We start from the raw sequence: 24,400 nt of genomic DNA on the forward strand, positions 1-24,400 counted from the left end.
GAAGTTAAAAGCCTCGTTTCTTTTCCGTGGGCGCGGATTACTCTGACACTTTTCTATCCGGTTTTTTTTTTGCGCGCGCGCGTCGACAATTTCTTCAATCTTTGTACCGGCCAGCCTCTATCTCAATCAAGGAAAGATGCCGTAATCGCTGGAATAATTATGCGGGAGGATAACGTCGGGAAGAAAACGAGCACGAGACGAATTTGATAAAAAATTTTTTTCTCGACCGTTTCTTCGGCCATCGGACCCCGTTTCGATGATCAGAGCGATTATTAGAGAAAATTTAAATGCTCGTTATGAGCGTTTGTTAAGACTACGCTTTGTTCGCGTCAGAACGAACATCCATAGTGATAATAGGCAGTTTATGCTTATGGGCGCAAATGGATTAAAGGTTTGCGTCCTGTTCTCGCATCCTGCGGTGATCTTGATTAACACGGTGACCTTGTTAGCGATTACGAAACGAGAGGCTAACGATTGTATAACGTATTCGAAACGTCTTTCCAAACTGAACGATTTTAATGTCAATTATATATTTCTTGTATTTAGAGAGTATACGATCTTTTATTAAATAAAGAAAGGGTGCAATTTCCCTCTTCGCCCCTCTCCCCCCCCCCCCCCCGAGACAAGTTTATTATATTAGCGAGGATTAAAGGACGAGATACAAGGATGTCATTCTCGCGACGCTTTTCGTAGGATTGCAGAATCGCGATCAAAATTTACAACGCACATTTCCGTTGTAAAATCTGGTCTGTGAAACGTTAATAAGTCCCGTCCGGGAGAAAGAGAGAGAGAGAGAGAGAGAGAGAGAGAGAGAGAAAGAGAGAGAGAGCGACACGAGGACTAAAGTTCCACTTTATAAGGCACAGTTCCAGTAGCTCTGTTCCATAATCCTAGGTCTGGGATTCCCGCGTTCCGATGCCGGCGATATTTCATTATAATGCTCGCGCAAGGATTTACTTCATCCTCCGCCCGTCTGTCAGACCCATTTCGTTTTTCCACTAAACCGAAACCGACTCACGTGCTATCGACTTCGCGCGCGGAATTTTCACGCGGGGCTACCTTTGATCGTTTTATTGAGCGTAATTAGTTACACGTAACATACACGCATCGGAATCTGAAGAGCCGACGAAGGATATCGTTTTTTTCGTCGCAAGACGTAATGACGCTTCGAACTTGTCAATGATAACTTTGAACAAAGATGTCTAGTTTGAAAATAACACTTCTCGATCGACAGCATTTACTGTTCTTTTTTTTTTTTTTTTTTTAAAGAAAAACTTTAAAAACAAATTTTTTTACGTCACATATCCGCGATCGACTGCGTTATATACTTATAGAAAGTACGATTTAATTGATTCGCATATTTTTCCTCCTATCCCTGTAGTTTCGCGCGCGTCTTAAAACTTCTTTACGACGAGGCTCGCCTTGGAGCGTGTCGAATGTATAAGTAATCGCGACATTTTCGATCTCTATGCCCGCGGAATATATAGTTTATCGCTATATTGAGCGATGACGGGGTGGTTAATCAACGAAAATAGACACGCAACGTCGTAATGTAACGCTCGAGTCAAGCTAAACGTCCGCGCTCATCCACGGAGCTCGGGTAACGGGCTTTATTATGGAAGCAAATAAATTAACCAACGAACCTTATTATTCCTCGCGCACTTCTCTCGACGGCGCGCGCGCATATTTCAGATGAGCACGAATTACACGCGGTTACTTATATTAAATCTACGCGGGACGAGAAACATATGTTTTTATTTAAATATTATGGAAATTAATTTCCTCTTGATGGACAAAAATTAAGAATCTTGATACGATCTGACGGACGTGATTAAGAGAGAGAGAGAGAGAGAGGAATATATGTGCAACCCGATGTTTTATCTCGTAGTAAAAATATCTATTACCGCGATATTAACTCGTCTAGCTATCGCGTTTATTCATCCGCCGGTTGAATGATCGCGGCTTGACATCTCTCGACACGCGCGAGTAGAATACACGTTGTGGGCGGAGCGCGAGAAGCGAAGGGTTAAAGAGCTCGATGCAATTTTTTTCCTTGCTTGCATAGACGATCGTTTATTACTATCGAGCATTAGAGATGAGCAGTTGCGCCTGTATCCCTCGTCAGTATCAATTTGGTATACTCGCTCTCTGACCCCGGGGCAAACGGGGTCATTAATTCACACTTATCTCCGGCGTTCACAGAGTCGTCTCGCCGGTACGTTCGCGTTCTCGGATAAAATGACGAATCTCGTTGGATTCTCGTTTAATCGACGGTTAAAAATAGATATTAACCGCGGACAGAGTATGCATTGAGCTCGATGTGCCTTCGATTAATACGCGAGTATGCTTCTTGGAGGAATTTCAAACACGCGCGCGCGTCGATCGTTTTGATGAACGCCGCCGAATTTCCGATGGGCGAAAATCATTCTCACGTCCGTTCGAATTATGCGGCGTGTTTTATAACGCGTGTTTTAGCCGCGCGGGCACGTTCGACATTAATTGGGGATAATAATCTGAACGACAGTAATATTCGCTTCGGAATGCTAAAGGCCGATAAAATGTAATAAATTAATAGATGCGCGAGCTTGTATTAATTTAACATAAATTGTCATTTCAACGTTTCGCTCATCGAGATTGGACTTCTTGCGCAACAGTTGAATCATTCCGCTTCAATTTACAACGGATTAAAATCGACGTATTTAACTTTTCCCATATACATATAATTCCAAAAATTGCGCGTCATTTATATATTTATACACCAACAGCATCTCGCTGCGGTTTAAGGAGCAGGCCGCGAGATCTGCGCCGTGGCTTAATTCATCGTTCAAAGCTGCGAGCGTAATAAGATGACGGCATAAAAGCCGTCGAGCTTCATCGTAACGAGACCGTTAACGGCGATAAGTAACGCATCCCGACGCGAGACATGACATTAATAGAAACTTGTAACTCGGTCCAAGTACTTTGTACTACGGAATACGGAAACGACAACACATTGTGCCATTAATACACATTGCCCCCCCCCTCTCTCTCTCTCTCTCTCTCTCTCGATCTTGGGAAAGCACGAGGTGGAGCCGCCGCGCGCTTTACTCCTTTCCGCCCGTAAAAGTAATCGATCGCCGCCACCGCCTGCAGACTCGCGCAGCGCGCTTGCAGCCCCGCACGCCGGGCTGCATAAGAGTAGGCGTCGTCGACCCCGACACCTGGCTACGCCAATGGTTGCGGCATCGGCCCCAGGGATGTCCCGATACTCGGTGGGACGATATCTTTGCTTTGCGACAGCACGAATATTATTAGCATTTTTTTTTTTTTTTTTTTTTAATCTGAGATATCGATACCCGAGGATATCACTACGTCTGGACGGATTATCAAATTATGATTATTTGGATATTATCTATAATTAAATTCTAGACGTCCGTAAGGGCGAAACATCGCTCGGCTCTGTCGCCAAGGATTTAATAACCGCGTACATTCGATCGCAAGCGCAATTTTGATGTCCGTCCATAAATTTGTTCCGACAATCTCCGTCGTGCGTCTTCGTTGGCGCGTAGATAAATGCTAAAGCCGCCGCCGCCACCGCCGCTGTCCAATGAATAATGGACGGCGCAATTTCGAGCACCTGATAACACCTTTGTTCTTACCTATGAACGTGATAACGACAAGGTCAGGAAATATATTGCAGTGACGGCAATTATACGATATAAGGCGTTTACGGTAATCTTGGAACGCTTCTCACGAAACGGAGAGGGAGGGAGGGGGAGGGGGGGGGAGGAAACGCTCTCTGTACGTGCATATTTTATTTTAGGAATGTGAGGCACATTTATTGCACTTACAGCGACAGAGAATCCTGAAGAATGTAAAGATCTTTTTCTCAAAATTTGTTTAAAACGGAAGAGGGACTCGAGCTTGTTAGTTACGTCCGCGAGTATTCAGGTCACTGGGTTAAACTCAGACGGAGAGGTTCCTTTTTTTTTTTTTTTTTTTTTTGCATAATCCCAGCGCTCTGTTTAGGAATTAGCGACGAAGGTCAGCCACCTCTCGTAGAGTGACTCGTCGCGACGTTTCCGCAGCGCGAGGGGCCCCTGAATGGACGAGGGGCAAATGGCCGCTAATAGCGTTTTGACGAGCCACTCGTACGACCCCGATGTTGCGCATACATACGATGGCGATTGTGTGTCTGGTGGTGCGCGCGTTCCGCGGGTACAAGAGGGACCCCCTCGAGCTCTTTAGTTCATTGGTCATTCCGACAAAGGGAGAGAAAGAGAGAGAGAGTCAGAGTGACTCACTCGCTCGTTCGCGCCTGCATTCTCCCTGTCGACGTTGCCCTCTCTGAGAAAGAGAATGTGTTCGCCCCGTTTCGAACTAACGCTCGTTTACGCCCGCATAACAGGGCCCCGCTGTGTGACTACGCCTCTCCGCAGCCCTGTCGTCTACTCTCGATATACTTATCGTCGTAGAACGAGTTAGCGACCAGGAACGTATCCGACCTCGTCGAGGCCCCGTAAATCGCGTTTACGATCTAGCTTCTAGCTAACCCATCTCCGCGCTCTTTAAGACTACATATTTTATCTAAAATTTTATTTCGATTTTATCGGTTTCCTTTTTTTTTCTTCTTATTTTTATATATTATAATTATAATTAATTTTTTTAACCTTCATATTAAATTTATTATTTATTTTTATTCAATTTTTATTTTTCTCTCTTAGATTATCTTTAAATTATTATTTTTTTTTTATTCCCACTCTAATCGAAGGGATTCTTAATTTATTGATATCAAATATTTTATAATAAAAATATGATATTATATATGAAAGAAAATTATTTAAAACGCCAAAACTTATCATTCGATATACCGTCTTCTTTGGCGTATTCTACGCAACTCCGTTTCTCCTTAGGAGCCTTGTTATCACGGGCCTGAGGGTCCCATATGCCTTCGTCGCGTCGAAGCGACCGCGCCGTCGTTTCTTGGGCCAGTGGCAGCGATTCCTCGCCCGCGAACGATCGAGAGACGTACGTTCCCGATCGCCGCTCGTTCTAGGCGCACGTGTTTCTTCGCTCCTGGAATACGAATTATCAAATCGCGATCACGCGCTTGTTATCGGGATACGGATTCCGCGATTCGTATCTAGCTAACGGATTTTTAATTTCGCGCCATTTCGATAACGCGGATGAGCGAAGACCGACGTCTTATCGGATCTGCGTCGTTGTTTCGCTAGTCGATGACAAGCTACGGCTTGGTTCTCTTTGTGCGGAAACGGGGCTCCGATAAAAAAAAAATAAATAAATAATAATAATAATTGTTAAATGATCGATGAATGTGTCGGATTGATACGGACAGAAACGCGAACAGCTGATTGTGAGTCATATCTATGGTGCAAGACTCGATAGCGGCTTCTTTTTTTTCGCGCGGAAACAGAGAAAGCTTTGTGCTACGCGCGCCACGGGATACCGTAAACGCCCCGTAAGAGCTCGGAGTGTTCCTCGGTAAATTCATCGCGCATGTTCTGAGAAACGCGGAAGTCGCACTCGCGAAGCGATCCGGAAGTTTCAAAGCGCGAGATACACGCGATAGACGAATTACTCGCACTAGCGTTCGATCGACGTTTAAAGGACGAGGAAACGCAAGAGGGATCGGTGAAAAGGATCGTTTCGCATTTTCGTCCCGAGAAAAGCTGGATCGAATTTTGAGGCAGATTTTTTTTCGAAATATCGCGACTCGCGACGCAAATAACGAGCGTGAAACTAGTACGGGTGTGTATCCAATTCTGACAATGAGACGAAATTGCATCCGGCGTTGAAGCCGATTTTGCGCTCGACGATGATTTAGGAAAGTGCGCGGCGCGTTCGTAGAGCACAGTAGTTATCGCAAAGTGTGCGTATACAATCGCGCGTGGTTGATGAGGAGGGCGAGAGATCGCGATCGAGAAAAATCCCTTCACAATGGTTCACACGAGTTACGCGCAATGGGCTTGCTTGCCAAGCACGTACCGGAAAAAGGTTTGTATGTTAACTGATTCTTATGTGCGTTCGATCTGCGTTACACATGTGTTGTTGTCACATGGAAAGAGCGTTTAAGAAAGCGTAACTCAAGCGCTCGTAAAGTAAATGTAATACAGATTAAAGAAGGCATTCTACGAATCGTGGATAAATCTTCCCAAGAGAAGGAAGGAGAAAAAGACAGATATCAGCAAATAATTTTACATAAAAGCCATTTCGCACGACAAAGACCGTTTATCTCGAATATCTGACGCAAATCTTTTTTTTTTTTTTTTTTTAAATCTTTCGAGACCTCTCGTTTATGATGAATACTGTGGTGAATAGTTTCAACGGAGTTGGATTCTCGCAGCCGGCGGGGATTATGCTCTCTCGCGGAGAGGCGCCTTTAATTCCGTAACAATCGTAACTTAAGCGGTCGCTGGAGGCTTTAATTGCGAAAGAACGCGGAGATCTCTTTCTCTCTCTCTCTCTCTTTATCTATGTATCTATCTCTCTCAATCTCGACGAGGGCTGTAGCTCGCGGCGCTATTCGGGAAGCAGACGCTGGTATTTATCTGCGAACATGCAGGATGCAATCATCTGGCATACGCAAAAGGACGAATGCAAAGTCTTACGAGATTAATAGGCGGAATCACGCCGAAATTAGACGGCGAAGAGTATGACGACAAAATATATATAGCGCCGCGATGATGGCGATCCGTCGTGACGCGAACATCGCTCGATTCCTTCATCGTTCGGAAACTTGACGCGAAACTGGAGAAACTCTCTCTCGATTCAGCTCCGATATATGTTTAGATATAACGGAATTTTTTTCTAGATTCAACCGGAAATATCGCGCGCTCTCAACTTGAGAATAAAAGAGTATCGTATGAGTGTGTACGTATACCCGCAAATATTTGCGCGTTCAACGTTTGCTTCGCGCACACCTCGGCAAAAATATCGATCGAGACTGCATTCGTGGAGGGGAAGGCCGTTTATAAAAGCTTCATTCGCTTATTGTACATAATGCATTCCTCTTAATGTTCCTCTCCTCCCTTAGAAAAAAATAGAAAATAATTATTCAAGGGAATAAATAAAATACAGAGAAAAGAAAATAAAGGGTTACGCGTTCTTTCGCGACAAGATTGTAGCTATATTTTTCGTCTAAAAATCTGATCGAATTATCGATCGAATGACGATCGATCTAGCGGAGATCCGAACATGGAGATCTGGTGTCGCATTCTTAATAAAAACGCGTTCTTTCGACCGATGCTTTATAAATAGCTCGCCGTTATGAAAGTCGTCTCTTAACAGAGTTCGCCGTTCGATACGTCAATATCGAGGTGCAGCGGGTCCTTGGACGACGAGGTCCTTCGCGTCGCGTGTTTGCCCGACATTATTATCCGCAGACGAATTGATCTTTACTCGCTCCAACAACCGCCATTATTCTCGGGTTTCCTTCTCTCCCCTTTCGCGACCCCCGCGGAATCCCGCAAGGAGCAGAAGAGATGCGCGAGACGGACGGTATCAGTGGCAATTGTGAAAATTACGTAGCTGTTGATCGCGATCTTGTTTTCCCCGGCTTCATTCGTGAGCCTCTAATTGCATCATGCGTGTACGCACGTCGTATCTATCCGTTAGAATCCGATAGAAGCGCGAGTCGCGTCGAAACGTAAGGTGATTTGACGCCCCAAAGGTTGGGAGGAGGAAAAAGTCTTCTCAATCTTGATGATTCTATCGAGGAAGAATGCATCGTGGAAAGACGCATGGATATTAAAAAAAATTCATCGCGAATCTAGGACATCTCTAATTTAATTACTCGGCATGATTTTTAATCTAATATTTTTGTACGTGAAAAGTTTGAAAATATAATATATCGATATCTGTCGACGCACAAGGGGAAACCATAGATCGGAGCGTGTTTCGAGTCACGGCGAAACTATGGCGTGTGTATCAGAAAACTCCGGAGATGACGGACGGTATTTGAACTCTGACCACCCAGGTTGCGCAGACCGAGTTGTTACCCGCTATACCAGGGGTTCTCAAATTGCGGGAATATGCCAAAGGGCCAACCTTCTTTTACCCAGAGAGAACTTTAGAAATCGCGATTATATCTGAATCGTCGTATATTTGAATTTGCCATTAGGATCTCGTCGATCTCGACTAATAATGTTACGCATAGATATTTTATCCATATTTATGTATCTTGATACATTACAGACATTTATTTATTTATTTATTATCACGCAAGCAGAGTTCTGCTACTTGCAGACTCCTTTTTGCATGCGTGCACTGTGGCCGACGTCGCAGATAACTCAAGTGATCTTCTTTATAAACGGACGAGATATTAACAAGAACACGAGGGGTGCGCAAGAAGCTCGGGTTGTAACGGATGCAAATGGTTTACGATTAAACGTCGTAACAAGAGCAGCGATTGTGGCTAATTAATTCCAGATCTGCAACTTGAAGCCGAAAACATGCGTGGCTGTTACAGGCGATTTTCTCGTCGTATTTTGATTATGCTTCACTAATTGTACGCGTATAGCGTAAGTATCTATGACGTGACGTATAGTATCTATGACAGATAATATGTGTGTGCTGAATTTATATAATTGTAGAATAATACTATTATTTCTCTTTCATTTCTCACACATTATATTCTTGATACTTCACTTAAATAGCGAAATAAAAATATCGCCACCCTTTTTCTCTATATAAATGTTAGGAAAAAAAAAAAATGTAAGCCGTCGATAAAATACTGATAAGGTTTAAAAATTCGTCATTAGCATGATTATTGTTATTCGTCGTTGACGTTCTTAGAAAGGTTACGGCCAACCAGAACTATATCTATTAACATTGACCTGAAGGCGCACCCACGCGCCGAATAATGTCAGGTGGATTTGTCTCATCACTTATGCATTTCGTATCGTTGACCCTAAATCTAACACGGTGCGCTTTATCACGCGCGTTAGGTGCGCCTTATTACACACGCACGGGTGCGGGAGTGGCGGGGGCGTCTTACGTGAGCATCGCGAACATACCTGCGACAAGGAGTCGCGCACTGTTACCTGCATGACGATCGCGTAACGATTTCGATCCAGGGTCACGATAGTGTGATTGAAACGTCGATGAGCGCGTTCCACGATCGGATATCGAATATGAACGCGCGATATGCAATCGTGGATTGTACCTCTTTACGCAGGTACGCGCATAATTAATGCGAGAAGTGTCGCGATACGAAACGCAAGCGCGCGCGACGTGTGACGGAAATGTAAGAAGGTTTTATATAAGGCACCGTAGAGTCGTATTGTGTGTCGCTTAAACGAAAAAGAGAAATAGATATCTCTTTTGATACAATCTCCGACATATGTGTAGAAAGGTGGAGAATCGGTGATTAATCGATTAACAATACGTCTGAGAAAAATAAAATCCTTACGTAAATATCAGGATGATAATTCAAACGTTTTTTAGATTAAGAATTGTGCGACTTTGTCTTGAAGCGAAATTTAATATCGAATTTGGGAAGGAATTTAAATTGAATTTTTTCACGAAAAATATCGCGGTAGAGATATTCACTGATATCTCAAATAGATAATAAAATTTTTTATTAATATTAATCCGAATAACATACACGCATATAATATAATTTCAATTATTTACGACTGAAGATCCGTGAGCGGGATTACGTCGAGTCGGATTCAACCGGGGTGAGAAGATGAGGAGCCTCGGGGAGAGTCGGGGGGAGCGTGGGATGGACCAAGATCAAGACGACGAGAGGCTTGCGGGATATGGACGGACGAGGTGCGGTCCGGCGAGAGAGCAATCGCGCGTCGAGAACCCGGTTCTAATATTGTCCTAGGCCGGTCTCTCTCTCTTTAAGTTAACCGACCGAACTCGGCGCCAACAGTCACGCCGAGTACACGTCTCATCGCGATTTTTTATCCGGCCAATTCGCGCGTTTCGCATGAAACGAGAAAAGATTTTCGACCTATAGTTGTGCGTGGCAATTGTGACGGGCCGTAAAAAGCGGGTTCGAACGAACGTCGGCGACGGAAAAAGCGGGGAAAGCTCGCCGGAAAATCAATGGAGTAAAACGTCCAGGAGAAAATACACGGTGAGTGGTGGACGACGACTAAGCGCGCGAAGACGGAATTTACCAAGAGGATTGGATTTGCGATCTGTTTCAGTAAGAAAAAAGGCGAGAGAGAGAAAGAGCAGATATAAAATTGAAGATATTAAAATGTACAATAGATTGAGAATAGATGTACACATGTGTAGAGTGAACTGACTCAATTTTAATGACACTATCTGTGGCGAATTTGGAGCATCTCATTCGATTAGAATGATCGAGATATAAATTTTATTAGAAAGTATTCCAGATCAATTTCAACATGATCAAACATATATATTTTTTTGCCACAATTTAGCCTTTCTATTAATTACGTGCTCCAATTTTAAACGCGTATCATCTACGAATGAAACGGACGAAAGTTTTTAAGCGCGAAAGGAAATATTGTTCTCCCTTTTTCTCTCTCATACACACAGTCCCATTAATATCCGCCCCGTACTTTTCCGCCGTACACTTCCTGTACTTATGTTGGAATGGAACAAGCATGTACTTACATCTTGGAGAGAAGAAAAAACGAAATAAGTATAAAAAGCCAGAAAGAACAGGTCTATATATATATATAAGCATTCATATAATTAACCGGAAATTCTTGATATAAAAAATTCTTAGATTATACAATTATATATATATATATTTTTTTTGGTGGGGAGAGGACAATGGATAAAAATGGTCGAAGGTGTTCGCGGAAATATCGACCGCGAAATAATATTGCAGCTCTAGCTATTTCAACGATATTTTCATTCCGTTTTTATCTTCTCGTTGGTTTTTTCTTTCTTATTCATTTGATAATTTCTTTGCCTTTATGCTGCAAGAAATGTTTTAACATCGTCGAAAGGATGAATTATTCTTTCGTTTCGTAAAAAATGTGGTGAATTCACGTCCGTTAAAAACGCCACCGTAATCGATCGCGAGTCGAGAGTACGGGGTCACTGCTGTATGCAGAGGGTTATTATCGGTCGACTAACAGATGACATCGATTAGCATCGATTTGACCCGCATTGGAACTGATCTGATTTCTGATCGAGTAAATTAACGATGATGTTTCACTCGTGCGCGAAATTAAAAATAACCGATTAACACACGAAAAATAAATTTCTTGCTCTGCACTCTGCAATAAATATTTATACGGACTTTACCATCTTTATCATCGCAAAGCGAATGCGGACGTTTGAGGGATGTATGTACGAGAAATTTGAGACGCATCGGCCGGAGCGTGTGGCTATTTTCAATTCGGAAAGCTTCGTGCAAGCTCATCGATCGAAGGTCATCGAATGACGATATCGAACGTCAAGAAACGTCTGCGAAAGCGTTCGATACACTTTTATTAGGATCATCGTATACGAAACGAGAACGTGACACGCGTGTCTCGGCCATTGTATATTTTTAAACGAATTACATCATCAACGTGTTTACGCTTTCGCGCTAACAAGCTCTCCGACACGTGAATAACATCTCGAGCTGCGAGAGTCATATCCGAGATATCGAGAATTGTAGTAAGCTCGGTACATTTATCGTCGCGTTAAAATATTCGCGATTAAGGTAGCGCTTGTGGTTCGAGAATGATAGCGATTGAACACGACGTAAGCCACAACGCGCGATAAATTATGGCAGCGAATCGGAAAATTGGGTATAGAAATTAATTAGGGACTTAACCCAGCCTACGACATAATCCGTGGCTATTAGTGGCGACCGAACGTAGAGAGCGGGTTATCGATACGAATATTTCATCGTAAATAATCCGGCGTTATTCCGGTCTGCGGAGGAGAGAGAGAGAGAGAGTGTCATTGGTCTGGTGCATTTTAATTTATCGATGTGTATCATGAATAGAGGGGGAGAATTTTTTGTTTTGTACATTCTATTATATATTCGCGGATAATTAAGATTATATTATTTTAATAACTTTGTCCGCGAAAAAATTCCTAGATTCGTATTTTCCACACGTGTATAGAATAGACGAGAACGTTTTATGGTACCTATTGAAATGCTAAGTTTTTATCTCTCGTAAAATTTTACCTTCACCTTGCGCTTCTTGAGAAGATTTACCGGTTGCTCCTGCTCTCTCTTCGAACGATATAAATAATCGAGGGTCGTAGAATGCCAGTCGCAAGGCGTCGTTGATTTCTTGAATACACGCCAGGTACTCGACGCGGATTTTAACGGATTCAATCAAGGGTGATTTGTATAAAGAGGATATAGTCCGACGAAAAGATTGAAAAATATATTTTCCATAGATTCCATGGTGAATGATACACTTACCATACATATCTCACAATCAGAGTTCTCGGGTATACATATGTATATATTTCATCTTTATATTGAAGAATATAAAGTCAATTACCGGGCACCGCCCGATCTCTCGAGACGATCTCTCGGTGACGGAATGCGCAGCGGGTTAATATCCGTTGTCGGGCTGTCGCGCAAAACACGCGGGCGTCTGGCTTGTGTGACACCGATAATTTAAGGGGGGCGTTGACGCGGTTTCTCTCCGCGTCACCTCGCGAGAATGCTCGAGAGAGCGCGAATCGTCTTTTACGCGCGGCACGGAATGTCCGCGCGATCTCATGAATTTGTTAACGATCTATAATCGAGCGAGTGACAATCCATCGTGTTTGTTTGAATCGGACGCGTTCGTGAATGATATTATCCTCGCAGCGCGGGTAAAAATCATTCGTACGGGGTAAGATATACTCTCTTCCGGAATATCCTCATATTCCTGGTATTTCTGCGAATTTTTCTCCCGAGGAAGATCTTTTCGAGATGATTGTGTAAAAATAGAGCGCGGGAAAAGATTTCAGCGAATTTGACATATGTAATTTGAAAAAGGAAGAAGAAGGACAAGTTTCTTTTTACGCGAAGTTAATTAAAAAGCATATTAAGCTTAACTGTATCTATTTATCTAGTTTTCTTGTACTTCGAACAAGATAAATAATAATAATTCGCGTTTTAATTTTATATTTTCCAAGCTATTACTATTCTATTAATTACACGCATGCGCCAACATGAATATTCCTTTGAAAAATAATTTAGCACTCGAGATATAAAACGCTTTTGACGTATGCATGATTTTCGTTTTCGTTTGATCATTTTTATAAGACTTTATTGAATTTTTTAATCGGCCAGCGAATACTCATGCGATAGGTATCGAGGATGGACATCGAATAGATCTCGCGGCTGGAATATTGGATATTGCATAAATATCCGCGAAACGTGACTATCCAAACTAGATTTATATGGATATTTATACGGAACGTCGATGTTACCGTAATGTATCATGCATGGCGATCGCGACTCAGACTTAAAAATACAAAACGAGCTTTGTTTGAAGCGAGCCTTGTCGATCCATACGAACAGATCGTATAGATTTTTCTGGAAAAGTATTTATAATTTTTTATTTATTTTTTTTTTCAATTTACTTCAATGGATTTTTTGCAAATTAAATATTAATTTAATTTGATTTTTCTTCAATATAATACGAATAATTTAGAAAAGTTTTACATAAAATAAGAACGATTTAGCATAGCATTAGAGATACAAGAATAAAGATTTGCGAATTCGCCGATTCGTCATTTCGCGTTAATTACCGTTTTAAAAGGAAGATATGAGAGAAGAGATTATCAAACGGACAAGAGAAAATGCCAGTCGACGACGACGCTGACGTTTATATCGCCATTTGTTTTTCCTGCTCCAGCGTAGTGAGTTTAATTGCTTTTCTCTAGTCTACCTTCTAATTAAGCTACCTTCAACCATCCTCGGCAAGCCGGCGAACTAGCCAAATGCATAATGCATTTTGCAGGACTCGATGTCGGTCGTCCTTTCTTCCTGTCTCCTTTGAATCCCTCACGATTTGCCTTCATCCTCCTAGAAACGAGGTTCCAGCTAATGTCCTGGGCTAATGGTCGAAGTTCGTCGTCGTCGTTTCGACGTAGTGCACCTTCGATTGAATTATAATTAATGCCATGCCATGCGCGACTCTCGTATTGTGAGCCAGCAACGGTAGGAGAAACTTGCGACGAGAAACGCGCGTTTCCGGTAACACAAGTAATCGATTATAAAGTAATAACTTATAATTCAAATTCGCGCGCGAAGCGTGTTCTCTTTTTGTAACTCTCGTGGATGCAACTTTTATTCCGGGATTATAGTAATTAGTCGCACGATTCTCTCTTCGTTAGAAGATTTATTTTCATATAATTAATATAATATGACTTGTAACGAACGGGCCAGTGAAAAGAGGAGAAATTTCCACTCCGAGATATTCGTGAAAGCGCAAAGACTCGATTATGAATTAATGTAAAAGTCAAGCGCTTGCGATATTTTTATTCAATTAGAAAAGTCTCTCATTAATTTTATCACAATTTAATGTTTTTTTTTTATTTTTTTAAGAAAATTAAGCGTTCGGTCGCCAAAATTGAATTAAAAATGTTATGACTTACAAATTTCGATAAATTCATTTTATTATATATACAATATATATATATATATATTTTTTTTTTTTTTATACACTTACGATAATATCATCTATAAATTACTGTTATCTTTAGTGCGTTCACGAATATCACGTATCGCGGTGGGTGTCTACAGATTTATCGCCAGGGCGGTATGCAAGCTAAATGATCAACAGCTAAATTACAATTTAGTATCTGTCTCGAGTCGCCGCAATTCACTTCGCGATATAAAGCCTCCACGCGAAAATAGATTTCGAAACGAAATATTGAAAGATCTGACGTGCGCTTCTTAGAGTGAAGCACCTAAGCCTCCATCGTATTCCGCTCACGTAGCTCAAAAGTGTCGACTACCTGGAAATCCCTTCGACTTGTTACGCGTTTCTCATGCATACCGCTATTCGTAGGCAGGTCTAGCTGTCTCTTCCTCTCCGCGTAAAGACGATTGACGTGTCTAAAGCTCCGGTAAAGTCTACCACGTCAGTTCCCCGTTAAATTGTTCATAAAATATTTACATGGCTGATAATCTAAATTAACTTTATTCGGTAGATCGGGCGAAGGGTGTGTATTTGCATTTGAAGATGCTGGAGAAATTAAAATTTTTCCCGCATTGTTTGAATTTTTTTTTTTTTTTTTTTTTTTTTTTGTGTGTAATCGATCGTTTCACGTGGCGCTTCGCGTGAAATTTTACGTCTTATTCGGTAGCGAAGCGCTTTTTACGTCGCTCAGAATGGAGAGACCGCTAACGATCCTCGACGAACGGTAATTTCTCGGTTTCGACGATGCCTTTTGTACATAACGGGCCGCCTTATTGCGCGATAATCACATAATGGGCGCGAATTGGCTCCGTCAATTAAAGCTGGCACGAAGTCGTCATGCCTTTCTTCGCTCGATAGACAGTCACGAGGCGGAATCGAGAGAAAATTATTCTTCTCTCGTAACAGTTTTTCTTTTGAAACGGATAAGTTTGCGATAATGAAATAAGTTTTGATCAATTGAAAATTTTATCAGTTCTAAATAAGAGAAAAATAAAAAAGAGAAGGTTAAAAAAAAATTCTCTAGCGGACTCGATAGACGGAAATTTTCCATTGGTTTTCGTCACCGTTAGATCGATTTGTTCTCACAATTATGTAATGATAAGTGTAACGGGTCGGGGAAAAATACGGGATCGATTTCACGATGCTCGTGTATCGTACGCCCTCGAGAATATTCAATTTTTCGGTCTGCCGCGTCGCATGATTGCCGCGCGTGAGATATAAATCGTCTCGGAAGCGCCGATACAACAATGTTGTATAATCAAATACGAAAACACTTCCGCGAGATTTTCGAGTAACGATAAGAGTTACGGCGAAGGAGGGGGCTTGACGGCGAAAATTGCTGTTGACGTAGAAAAATTGACTTTAAATTGATCGAGAAAACTACAAAGGAAATAACTCTCTCGCGCTCTTATTATTTTTCTATCAAGTTCCACGACAGATGAAAATTGCAAGAATTAAACATCAGAAACTTGAATTCTTTCAAGATCGGTTTCTCTCTCTCTCTCTCATTCTCTTCGCTCGGAACTATTCCAATTCCATCCTGATCTCAAGATCGGGATCGTCCGAAATGATTCGCGTTTTCGTGGAATAAATTATGCGAACGTTTTAGCAAAGTGTGCGAGTACCCGCGGGCGGCTTCGGCACCCTCTGTAGTCCCACGATCGCTTATTATATCCCCGCTGCGCGAGGTTGATCACGATGATCCTTGACCGGTCTTACATCATCTTGTCTGGTTTTTCCTCGCTTTCCACCGTTGCCCGGATGCTATTATCTCGCGTTGTCGGAAAGCAATTTCCTTCGTCGCTTTCTCCAATCGCTTTTGCGGTTTCCCTTAGCTAGCCGCAAGATGATTAAAGGGTCATTAAAATCGGACGACACTTGACCGTAAAATAGACGTTCCGAAAATACTAAATTGTCGAAAGACATAAAATTGAGATATATATTAATGTATCCTCAAATTATTATTTTAAATTATTTGTAAATTTTATATTATTTTCGTCTAAAGTGAGTTAATTTAAAGCAGATGAATAATATTATTTTGTCTATTAAAATTTCATTTATTCATGTAAAGAATTTATTAATTTAGAACTTAGAGCGCAACACTCTAAGATGTCGCGAATAGCTTGGAAAGCTATTCTTTAGCTGCGAAAATAGCTTCCATTGGCTGGTAATGAAGCAGAGCGCTCTAAGTTTCGTCGATGCACTTGGAAAGTCGTGTCGCGCATAGTTAAAAGTTTGAAAGATTTTATGCGCGAAGCGTAAAGCGTGGAGTTCCGTCTGATGGTTCTACGCTCGTCCGCCTGTTTCACTTTGAGCGTATTTTCGTAGCTGTTCGCTCGCTCATCGATGCCGATAATTTAGCTTTCTGCCTCAACTTGACAAACAATATATAATTGCTTTTGCCTCCGATATATTATAATTATTGAGACGCAACAATTTATCTCCCATCAATTTTATTCTATTAACATGTCGTACAAATTATCCCTGTCATTTACTGTTGCTTACGTCGAACAATCTTCACGCATCGCTGAAATTTCAGATACACATATAGTCACTACAATAAATGCATACAGCTTCAATCGAGTTTATGCACGAAACAATACGATTTGGCCGGAATCCAGTTTACGTTGCGTAAACAAAATCGAATCTCTCGTTCGAAAATCGGGTCGCCGTGTATCTCGTTACACTCACACCCCCCCCTCTCCCCCCATCCCTCCGTTCCTCTCGAAATCCAAACAACATCGCGTGGAAGGTCAGTCGGAAAAACCTTTCCTGTTGTTCCGCTGTAGCCGAAAAGTCTGGCGCCGATGCGACGACAGTCCAACGACGTGGATGCATCCTATCCAGGAGACGAGCTTCAGTATTCGTTTCTCCACCGACGCGTTGTGCATCATCGTTCCCTTCCACCTGGTCTTCGTCTCGCGATCAAGTTTTCATACGGTGACAGTTCTCATCCCCCGAAACTCACGGCGTAATATTGTATTTTTATTCAAATTTTATGATTTATTGCGCGAGCAATGTGTCATTTGAAATGGATTTGACAAATCAGCTGTGAAACGTCAATCGAATGAATAAAAATGTATTCCTAAAAATACTAAAATAAAAGGATCCCTGTGCGTGTTTTCGAAGTAATGACATCATATTAGTACTCGCCGTTTGTTTTGTAAACTGCAAAAAAAAAAAAAAAGAAAAAGAAAAAGAGTTCAACGTTCAAAGTTGTCAACATTCGGCGACGAAGTAGTGTTCTGTCAGCTATCGGGCGGGGAAGCTCGTCGGGATGTTGAAGTTCCGAGTAGTATCCGGCCAACGGAAGCGCGGCGGCATGGTGAGAATCTTAAACGTCGTCTGCGACTTAAATCTCGACTCGACGCGCGGAAAAACGTCGTCGAAAGAAAGAAAAGTTAATTTTCTCCGGATTTATCTCGGGATTTATTTATGTCGTACGCGAATCGTTCGTTCAATTTCGCTATCGCAATAAGTGCGAAAGCATTTTTCCACGGAGAGACGCGATTCTTTCTTTAGTTTTTCGATTTAATTAGACATTTTTGCGTTATGTAATATAATCGAGCATCTGGAAAAAAAGCATATAATCGTAAAAAAATTTATGCATAAATATCGTAATATATTCCACGGCATTTGCTTCTCGACAAGCTATTGATTTCTAATTTCATTGTATTTCGATTCCATCGTGCCGTAATTTGTCGTCGCTTCGCCTGCACGGCCGCTTTCAGACAACGTCGCGCGTCGACGTCTGGGAAGTTGCCTGTCCCCAGGCGCATCGAGGGACTGCAGTGGCTCTCAATCGTTCTCCCGTTCCGATAATTCGCTCATCGTTTACGATCGACCAAATTGGGTCAACTCGTATTAATTTGCGTTTAATGATCTTCGCAGATTAAACTCTTACAGATAAAATTACCAAATGTTTCTAATTCCTTTGATTTTATTTGTTGCAGGTAAATCCGGGAAGCAAGGCAGCTCAGCAGGGAGTGAGGGAGGGTGATCTGATTAGTAATATTAATGGAAGGAGCACTCGAGATTTGACCAACAGCGAGGCGCACGCTCTGCTACGTAATTCCGGCGAACGGTTAAAGCTCGGTCTCAATCAGTGAGAGTCATTTTTTTTTTTTTTTTAAGACATTAAAACTCTTTGCGAAATGACAGAAGCAAAATTAAATTCTATTCTAATTGGAAATTTTATTCTGTTTTTTTTTGTCGCAGGGAAAATATCGGCTCGCCAAAGAGAAGGATCTACAAAAGTAGTTTACAAGAGAATATCACGACCGAGATTCAGAATAGTAAGTATTCGCCGCGAAAACCGATCAATCTCAAGTGAAGCGAGAGTTAATCGTCATTTCTGTCATTTCTTTGCCGCAGAGATCACCACAAGGACCACAACGACCACGCGCACACGGACAGAAGCGGAGAAGAACGTTGCCAGTAAGTTTGCTGTCTTCCTAGAAAATCGTAAACTTTTTTATGTTACCTCAAATAAAGATAGAAATGCGTAAAATACTAACGCAAAACGACGAAAGTAATCGCTTGATATATAAACATATATAAATCGACAAACAATAATTAACAGATCACTTCGCCACAAAAACTTTCGCTGAACGCATCGAACGTGGCCTATGATTAATTAAATAAAATATTGAATTTACGAGCGAATTTCCAATTAATCGCGAACGGTTTGAGCAATGAGTTCACCGCGTTCGGTATCGATTCCCGATTAATCTTGCACGATATCAAACATCGGGCTTATAGAGAGCCCCACCGTCATTTTCCAATTAATTTTTAACGCGTCTAACTCGACATATTTTACGGGTATGCGATCATGATTGCTAGTAATCGAAACAAGTTCCGCGGGGTTAACGTAGTTAGTTCATAGATAGAGTCGTCGATAGATGATTATCACGTCGACATTCTTAACAATTCACGACTCGTTCTTCGCAACGTACACGTTCGATACTCGATCGTTGTCGTTTGTTGTTCGTCGTCGCGTCGGTAGTTATGCCGGAGGACCCAGAAATTACCCACGCATGACTGCCGGTGCTTGGTGGAGCACAATAATCCTGCCAGTTAACTGAGCATATACAATGCGCGTAGTTTAATTATCTCCGATGATCTCAATGGCGGACAATGGCGGCCTGTTCCTTTATGCGCGACAGCGGTTAGAAGTTAGGCCCCGGTGACATTTCGGTTGGCTGAATTAATCAAGTCGGCCTTCCGTGCACCGATATTCATCGTTGCTTAGAGTAACTTTTTTTTTTTTTTTTTAATGAGAAGAAGAAATATAATTTCTTTTAAAAATCGAATCGATCGATGGAAGCAAATTTTTTTCATCGATTCAACAAGATTTTGAGACACGCATAAATTACAAGTATTAAGATAAACTTAGATTAAAAAAATATCTTGCGAAGATTGTATGAAGATCGAGACATATCGTTTTCGAAGGCTTCCTCATCGCCCTTAATTAATCGCCGATAATTGGCCGCCCGTTTCGATCCTCGGACTCTAACCGTGGATAATGACGGGCTTAATAAGCGCAGCGTATGACGTGTACGTTGACCATAAACGGATCATCCCACCACTTTGGCCATTATTACCAGCTCTTTTCTCCAAATTGCCCTCTCGTCGTCGCGGTACAGTGCACATCCAGACGGCATACCCACGCTTCGCGTCGAGAGCGCGCGCGCGTGTATTGTCTCACGCACACCCGACACACCTGTCCCCGGTTCGCATGTACGCTCTCATCTACGACGGTACACCTGCGACCACAACGATACGCGGCAATTCCGTGCCCGGCGCACCCTCGGTTCTCCGAGAAGGCCCTGCGTCGACGAGGCGACCCTCTTCGTCTCCTCTTCTTCCTTTTCGAGGCTTGCGAGACCCACCTTCTCGTTCAGTATCAGGGAACGTCTTGTCGAGCGCGCCGCGCCGAGTAATCGAATTTCGAACCGCGTTGCATCGTTTGTTGGAAAAAAAAAAAAAGTAATTTACGCCGCCGGAAAAACGCAGAAATGTCAGATACGATCGAAAATTCGGGGTCGATTACATAGTTTTTTTTTTTCTTTTAAAACGCGAGAGAGTGGTAAAGCTATGATAAAAAAGTGAAGTGTGAGTATCGTTGCATAAATTTGCGTAACTTTGAATCGTACGATTTTTTTTCGACGCGACTAATAAGATTTAACGAAGCGCGAGATTTATTATGAAAAAGAGACCATTGACAATTATGTGATGGACCGATCGCGACTTTATTACGATATAATTTCTCGTGTATAATCATTTTTACGTTAAGTTTGCCTCCGACACAACGATCGACGATTAATTGAAAATGTTGGAGTTGATGGATAAAAGGCAACGCCGATGAGTGTTCGATGAGGAAACGCGTACACAGGAGCGGGGATGCGAATGACGCGATCGTCAACAATACGCGTATTATCCAACGATACAATAGTCGCGAATCGCTGTTTAATGAAGCTGCATGCGGTTACGTAATGATGAAGGAAAGGGCATCGCAACGATAAATTCATCGGGACAAATGACGCGATGAAAGTAAATTCAGCGAGGAAGCGTTGGATCAATGATAATTAATGAAGCGAGGGACAGTCGCGATATTTTACATATGGTAGTAAACGAGAGTCCAAGTTAAATTATAGGAATTGAATTAAGTTGAATACGATTGATACGATCTTTCGGAAGAGGATGAAATTCTTCGATTGCGCTCAATGTTTAACGATATTGAATGAGCGATGCTCGTCGCGATGGCGCGGCTGCAACGAGACGACGGATCCGTTAGTGATGACGAAACGTCCGTCCACTCGTCGTCAACGTCATCACCGTCGTCGCTCGGATTCCACGCGGAAGATCGCCTCGTCGCGCCTCGATGCCCGATTTCTGACCGCGATGCGTAGCTTCGGCACTTGGTGGAAACGGCGGAGAACCAGGAGGATGAGCGGCGCGAAGGACAAGCTGGAGACGCGTCCGAAAAAGCTGCTCGTCAGAAACGACAAAGTCGCATCCAGATGCGTGGGAATTCCGAGGACATTTTTTAACGGAGACCACTTGAGGAAGAGAAAGATTCCCGCGAGCGTAGAAACGTTGAGAGTCAACGACACCGGACAGAAGGGAGTCGATGGGACTGCCGGAAGAAGGGACGGGGAGCTCGAGCGTGAATATTACGAGCACCTGGAGGCGCTCAAGTTCCTCATCGATCCGCCGCCGTGTTTTCGCAACACGGAGACCCGGCAGAACTTTGAGAACAAGCTGAACAGCCTGGATTTCAGGCGGATCAACACCGTAGCGATCCCCGAGGGTCCCGGAGCGAATAGATTCCAGAAGCTAAAGAGCTCACCCGACGGGTTCCTCCAAAGCCCGAGTTGGAGCCTGACTTGCGAAAACGGCGTCTCGCGCGACGTTCGCGAGAGATCGTACGCGGACACGCTGGATCGCATCGTGGAGGAGCATCTGAAGATCGAGCGCACGATGCTCGATCTATTTGCTGTCAGAGCGCCGATCTTGAAGAGCCGACACGGCGAACAGGTGTCCGTCGCGGCGCGCGAGAACAAAACCGTTCGCTTCAAGGACGAAGCGAAGCGTTCGGTAACATCTGTCGAACACGGGGAAGGGTTGAGACTCGGGGACGAAGGCTCCGAAGGGGTGGGATCGAATAATCGTGTAAAGACGGAGATCGCGAAGGAGGAGGGCTCGGACTTTGGTCGAAACCGGCCGCCGGGCGAGAGTTCGAACGTGTTCGATGTCGAAACAGGGAACGGTAGGTAGCGATTAAAGTCGATTAGGCAAATTTGATATGATGTATATATATTGTATTTCACGGGAACAGGAGTGGGAGAAAAGCATCAAAAGCTCCGCGTAAGAAATATTTATAAAATTCTCGTGGAATTTTTTTCGAACGGATATAAAAGTTGTTTAAATAATGTTTAATTACCGAAATATAGGAAACTTTGCAAAAACGATATTAATAATTTAATTACCAGCTTAACGAATGTTTTGTGATAACCGAAGTTTTTTTTCCTATCAATGCAATTCGCGTTGACATCAACAGTATACGCTTCTTGTCACTGAAACGAATGAGGCGACGTAATTAGTAACGCGTCATTAGGTTCGCTTTTTGAGGGTCATCCGATTCTTTAAATAGAGGATGTGCTAGAGTTATAAGTGCCACATGAATGCTGTCAGTTAATAAAATCAAGCCGTTATTGTCGTTGATTATATTATAATTTTGTAATGATAAAATATAATTTGAAAACGCGAGAAAAAAAAAACACTAATTTTTCTTATATTTTTAAAAATAATGTGTGTGCAGAAATATCATTATTTTTATTAGTATCTCTATTATTTTTATACGATTGATTTTAATTAATATTCGTCCACGTCGACAATACTATCGACAAACTTACAATTATCGTAACAATTTCTTGGCGATAATCTTTCGTTGACATTTATATGCCGATATTACGGTCGATGAAACAATTTTCGCAATCTCGATCGAATAATGCGCCACCGGAAATAGTAATCTCCGTTTGTTGAGCGGGGTTTGTTCGAACGGAAATTGTTTCTTTATCACGAACAAGTCGTACAGCAGATATCTAGGACAGTTTGTTCGCGTACTTGAAAAATATAAAAAAGATCGCTCGCTTTAACCACGCTTGAAAGACCAATTGATAGAGTAATGAATCGATAATATCAAATGATCGAACATCGGCTTTAAACAATACAATTTGAGATTATCAGAGATATCCCAATCGTATATCTGAAATTACATCATTTACGCGTCAAATTTTTTTTATATTAAAAAATAATTGAAAATTACCATTTTTTTAAATGACGTACGCGAATTTTCGAGATTTTCCTACGGAAATCGCGTTTAATGTAAAAATCAGATACAAGGACGAGGATCTTAAATACGTCAAATGTACGCGAAGCGTGACGCCGGCGATCGATTATGCAACGGACGCGCAGAGTCGTCGGGCAATAAAATATGTCACGTCGATCGGATCGAAGGAAATCCCCCGCCGAGAATGACGCGAAGGGCGAGGGTAGGGCAGGGTTGGCCGTGGTGGAGACGAAGATGGAAGACGTCGGATCGCGGAAACGTGGGCTTGGCACCTTCGGGGCATGACGGGGCACACCCGTCGCGCCCATCGCGCGTATTATAACGCCGTCCATGGCGAACGGTCCCGGCGATGGTCCCCCGGCTCGCTAAATGCACGGTCCCCTCTAATTTTCCTCCGGGGAAAAATCCGTCATTCGTAATTTGCCCCATCGCGCAATTTTTTTTTACAGTAACGCGGCCGTAAATTAAAAAGGATTGTTGTTTATATTAATTGTTATGGCCGCGAACGAATGAAATCTGAGAGAGGAAAATAAATCTTTTTATATAAAATTTATATAAAAAAATTTTTTTGTTTTTCTCAAATTACGGAGTCATGTAATACGTCTGTAGTCATACCGATTATCATCCCTCTCTATCGTGTTCGCGTCCCCGTGGCAGCCAAATTCTGTCGTAAGCTCCTTCGATTTCATTACGCGATTAATGCGACATATTTTATCGGACTCGGCGACTTTTGTTGCGTAACCTCAAGGTCGCAACAACTCTCTGATCTACGCGTAGCGTAGGTTTTTTTTTTTTTTTTTACGATTGTATCATCCAGCTTCCGTTCCATCGGATTCCTTATTTTAGCTACATTCCCTCTTTTCGCCGGATCGAGTTACGAGCGTCGCCGCCGAATTAAACAGGTCAACTCGCTGAAATACGAGGGGGCGCGTTTGTTCGAAAAAAAGATACTCCGTCACTTCCGGAT

General features: G+C 42.4%; 2 protein-coding genes across 2 annotated transcripts in view; both read left to right on the forward strand.

The window, feature by feature from the left end:
* Positions 1 to 24,400, forward strand: part of LOC138936642 (uncharacterized) — a 71,963-nt gene that overhangs the window by 3,978 nt on the left and 43,585 nt on the right. Inside the window, exons 2-4 of the mRNA XM_070302215.1 lie at positions 18,533 to 18,684; positions 18,798 to 18,874; positions 18,954 to 19,016. Of these exons, the coding sequence (XP_070158316.1) occupies positions 18,533 to 18,684; positions 18,798 to 18,874; positions 18,954 to 19,016 (292 nt within the window). The remainder of the gene's footprint in view (positions 1 to 18,532; positions 18,685 to 18,797; positions 18,875 to 18,953; positions 19,017 to 24,400) is intronic.
* On the forward strand, positions 20,446 to 22,580 carry LOC138936640 (uncharacterized). Its single transcript, XM_070302212.1, has one exon. The coding sequence runs from the start codon at positions 21,282 to 21,284 to the stop codon at positions 22,356 to 22,358; it is 1,077 nt and encodes a 358-aa protein (XP_070158313.1). The 5' UTR covers positions 20,446 to 21,281; the 3' UTR covers positions 22,359 to 22,580.

Source organism: Polyergus mexicanus, unplaced genomic scaffold (assembly GCF_030449975.1).
Source record: "Polyergus mexicanus isolate NDT 795.1 unplaced genomic scaffold, iyPolMexi1.0 SCAF_9, whole genome shotgun sequence".
In the NCBI taxonomy this organism is placed as follows: Eukaryota; Metazoa; Arthropoda; class Insecta; order Hymenoptera; family Formicidae; genus Polyergus; species Polyergus mexicanus.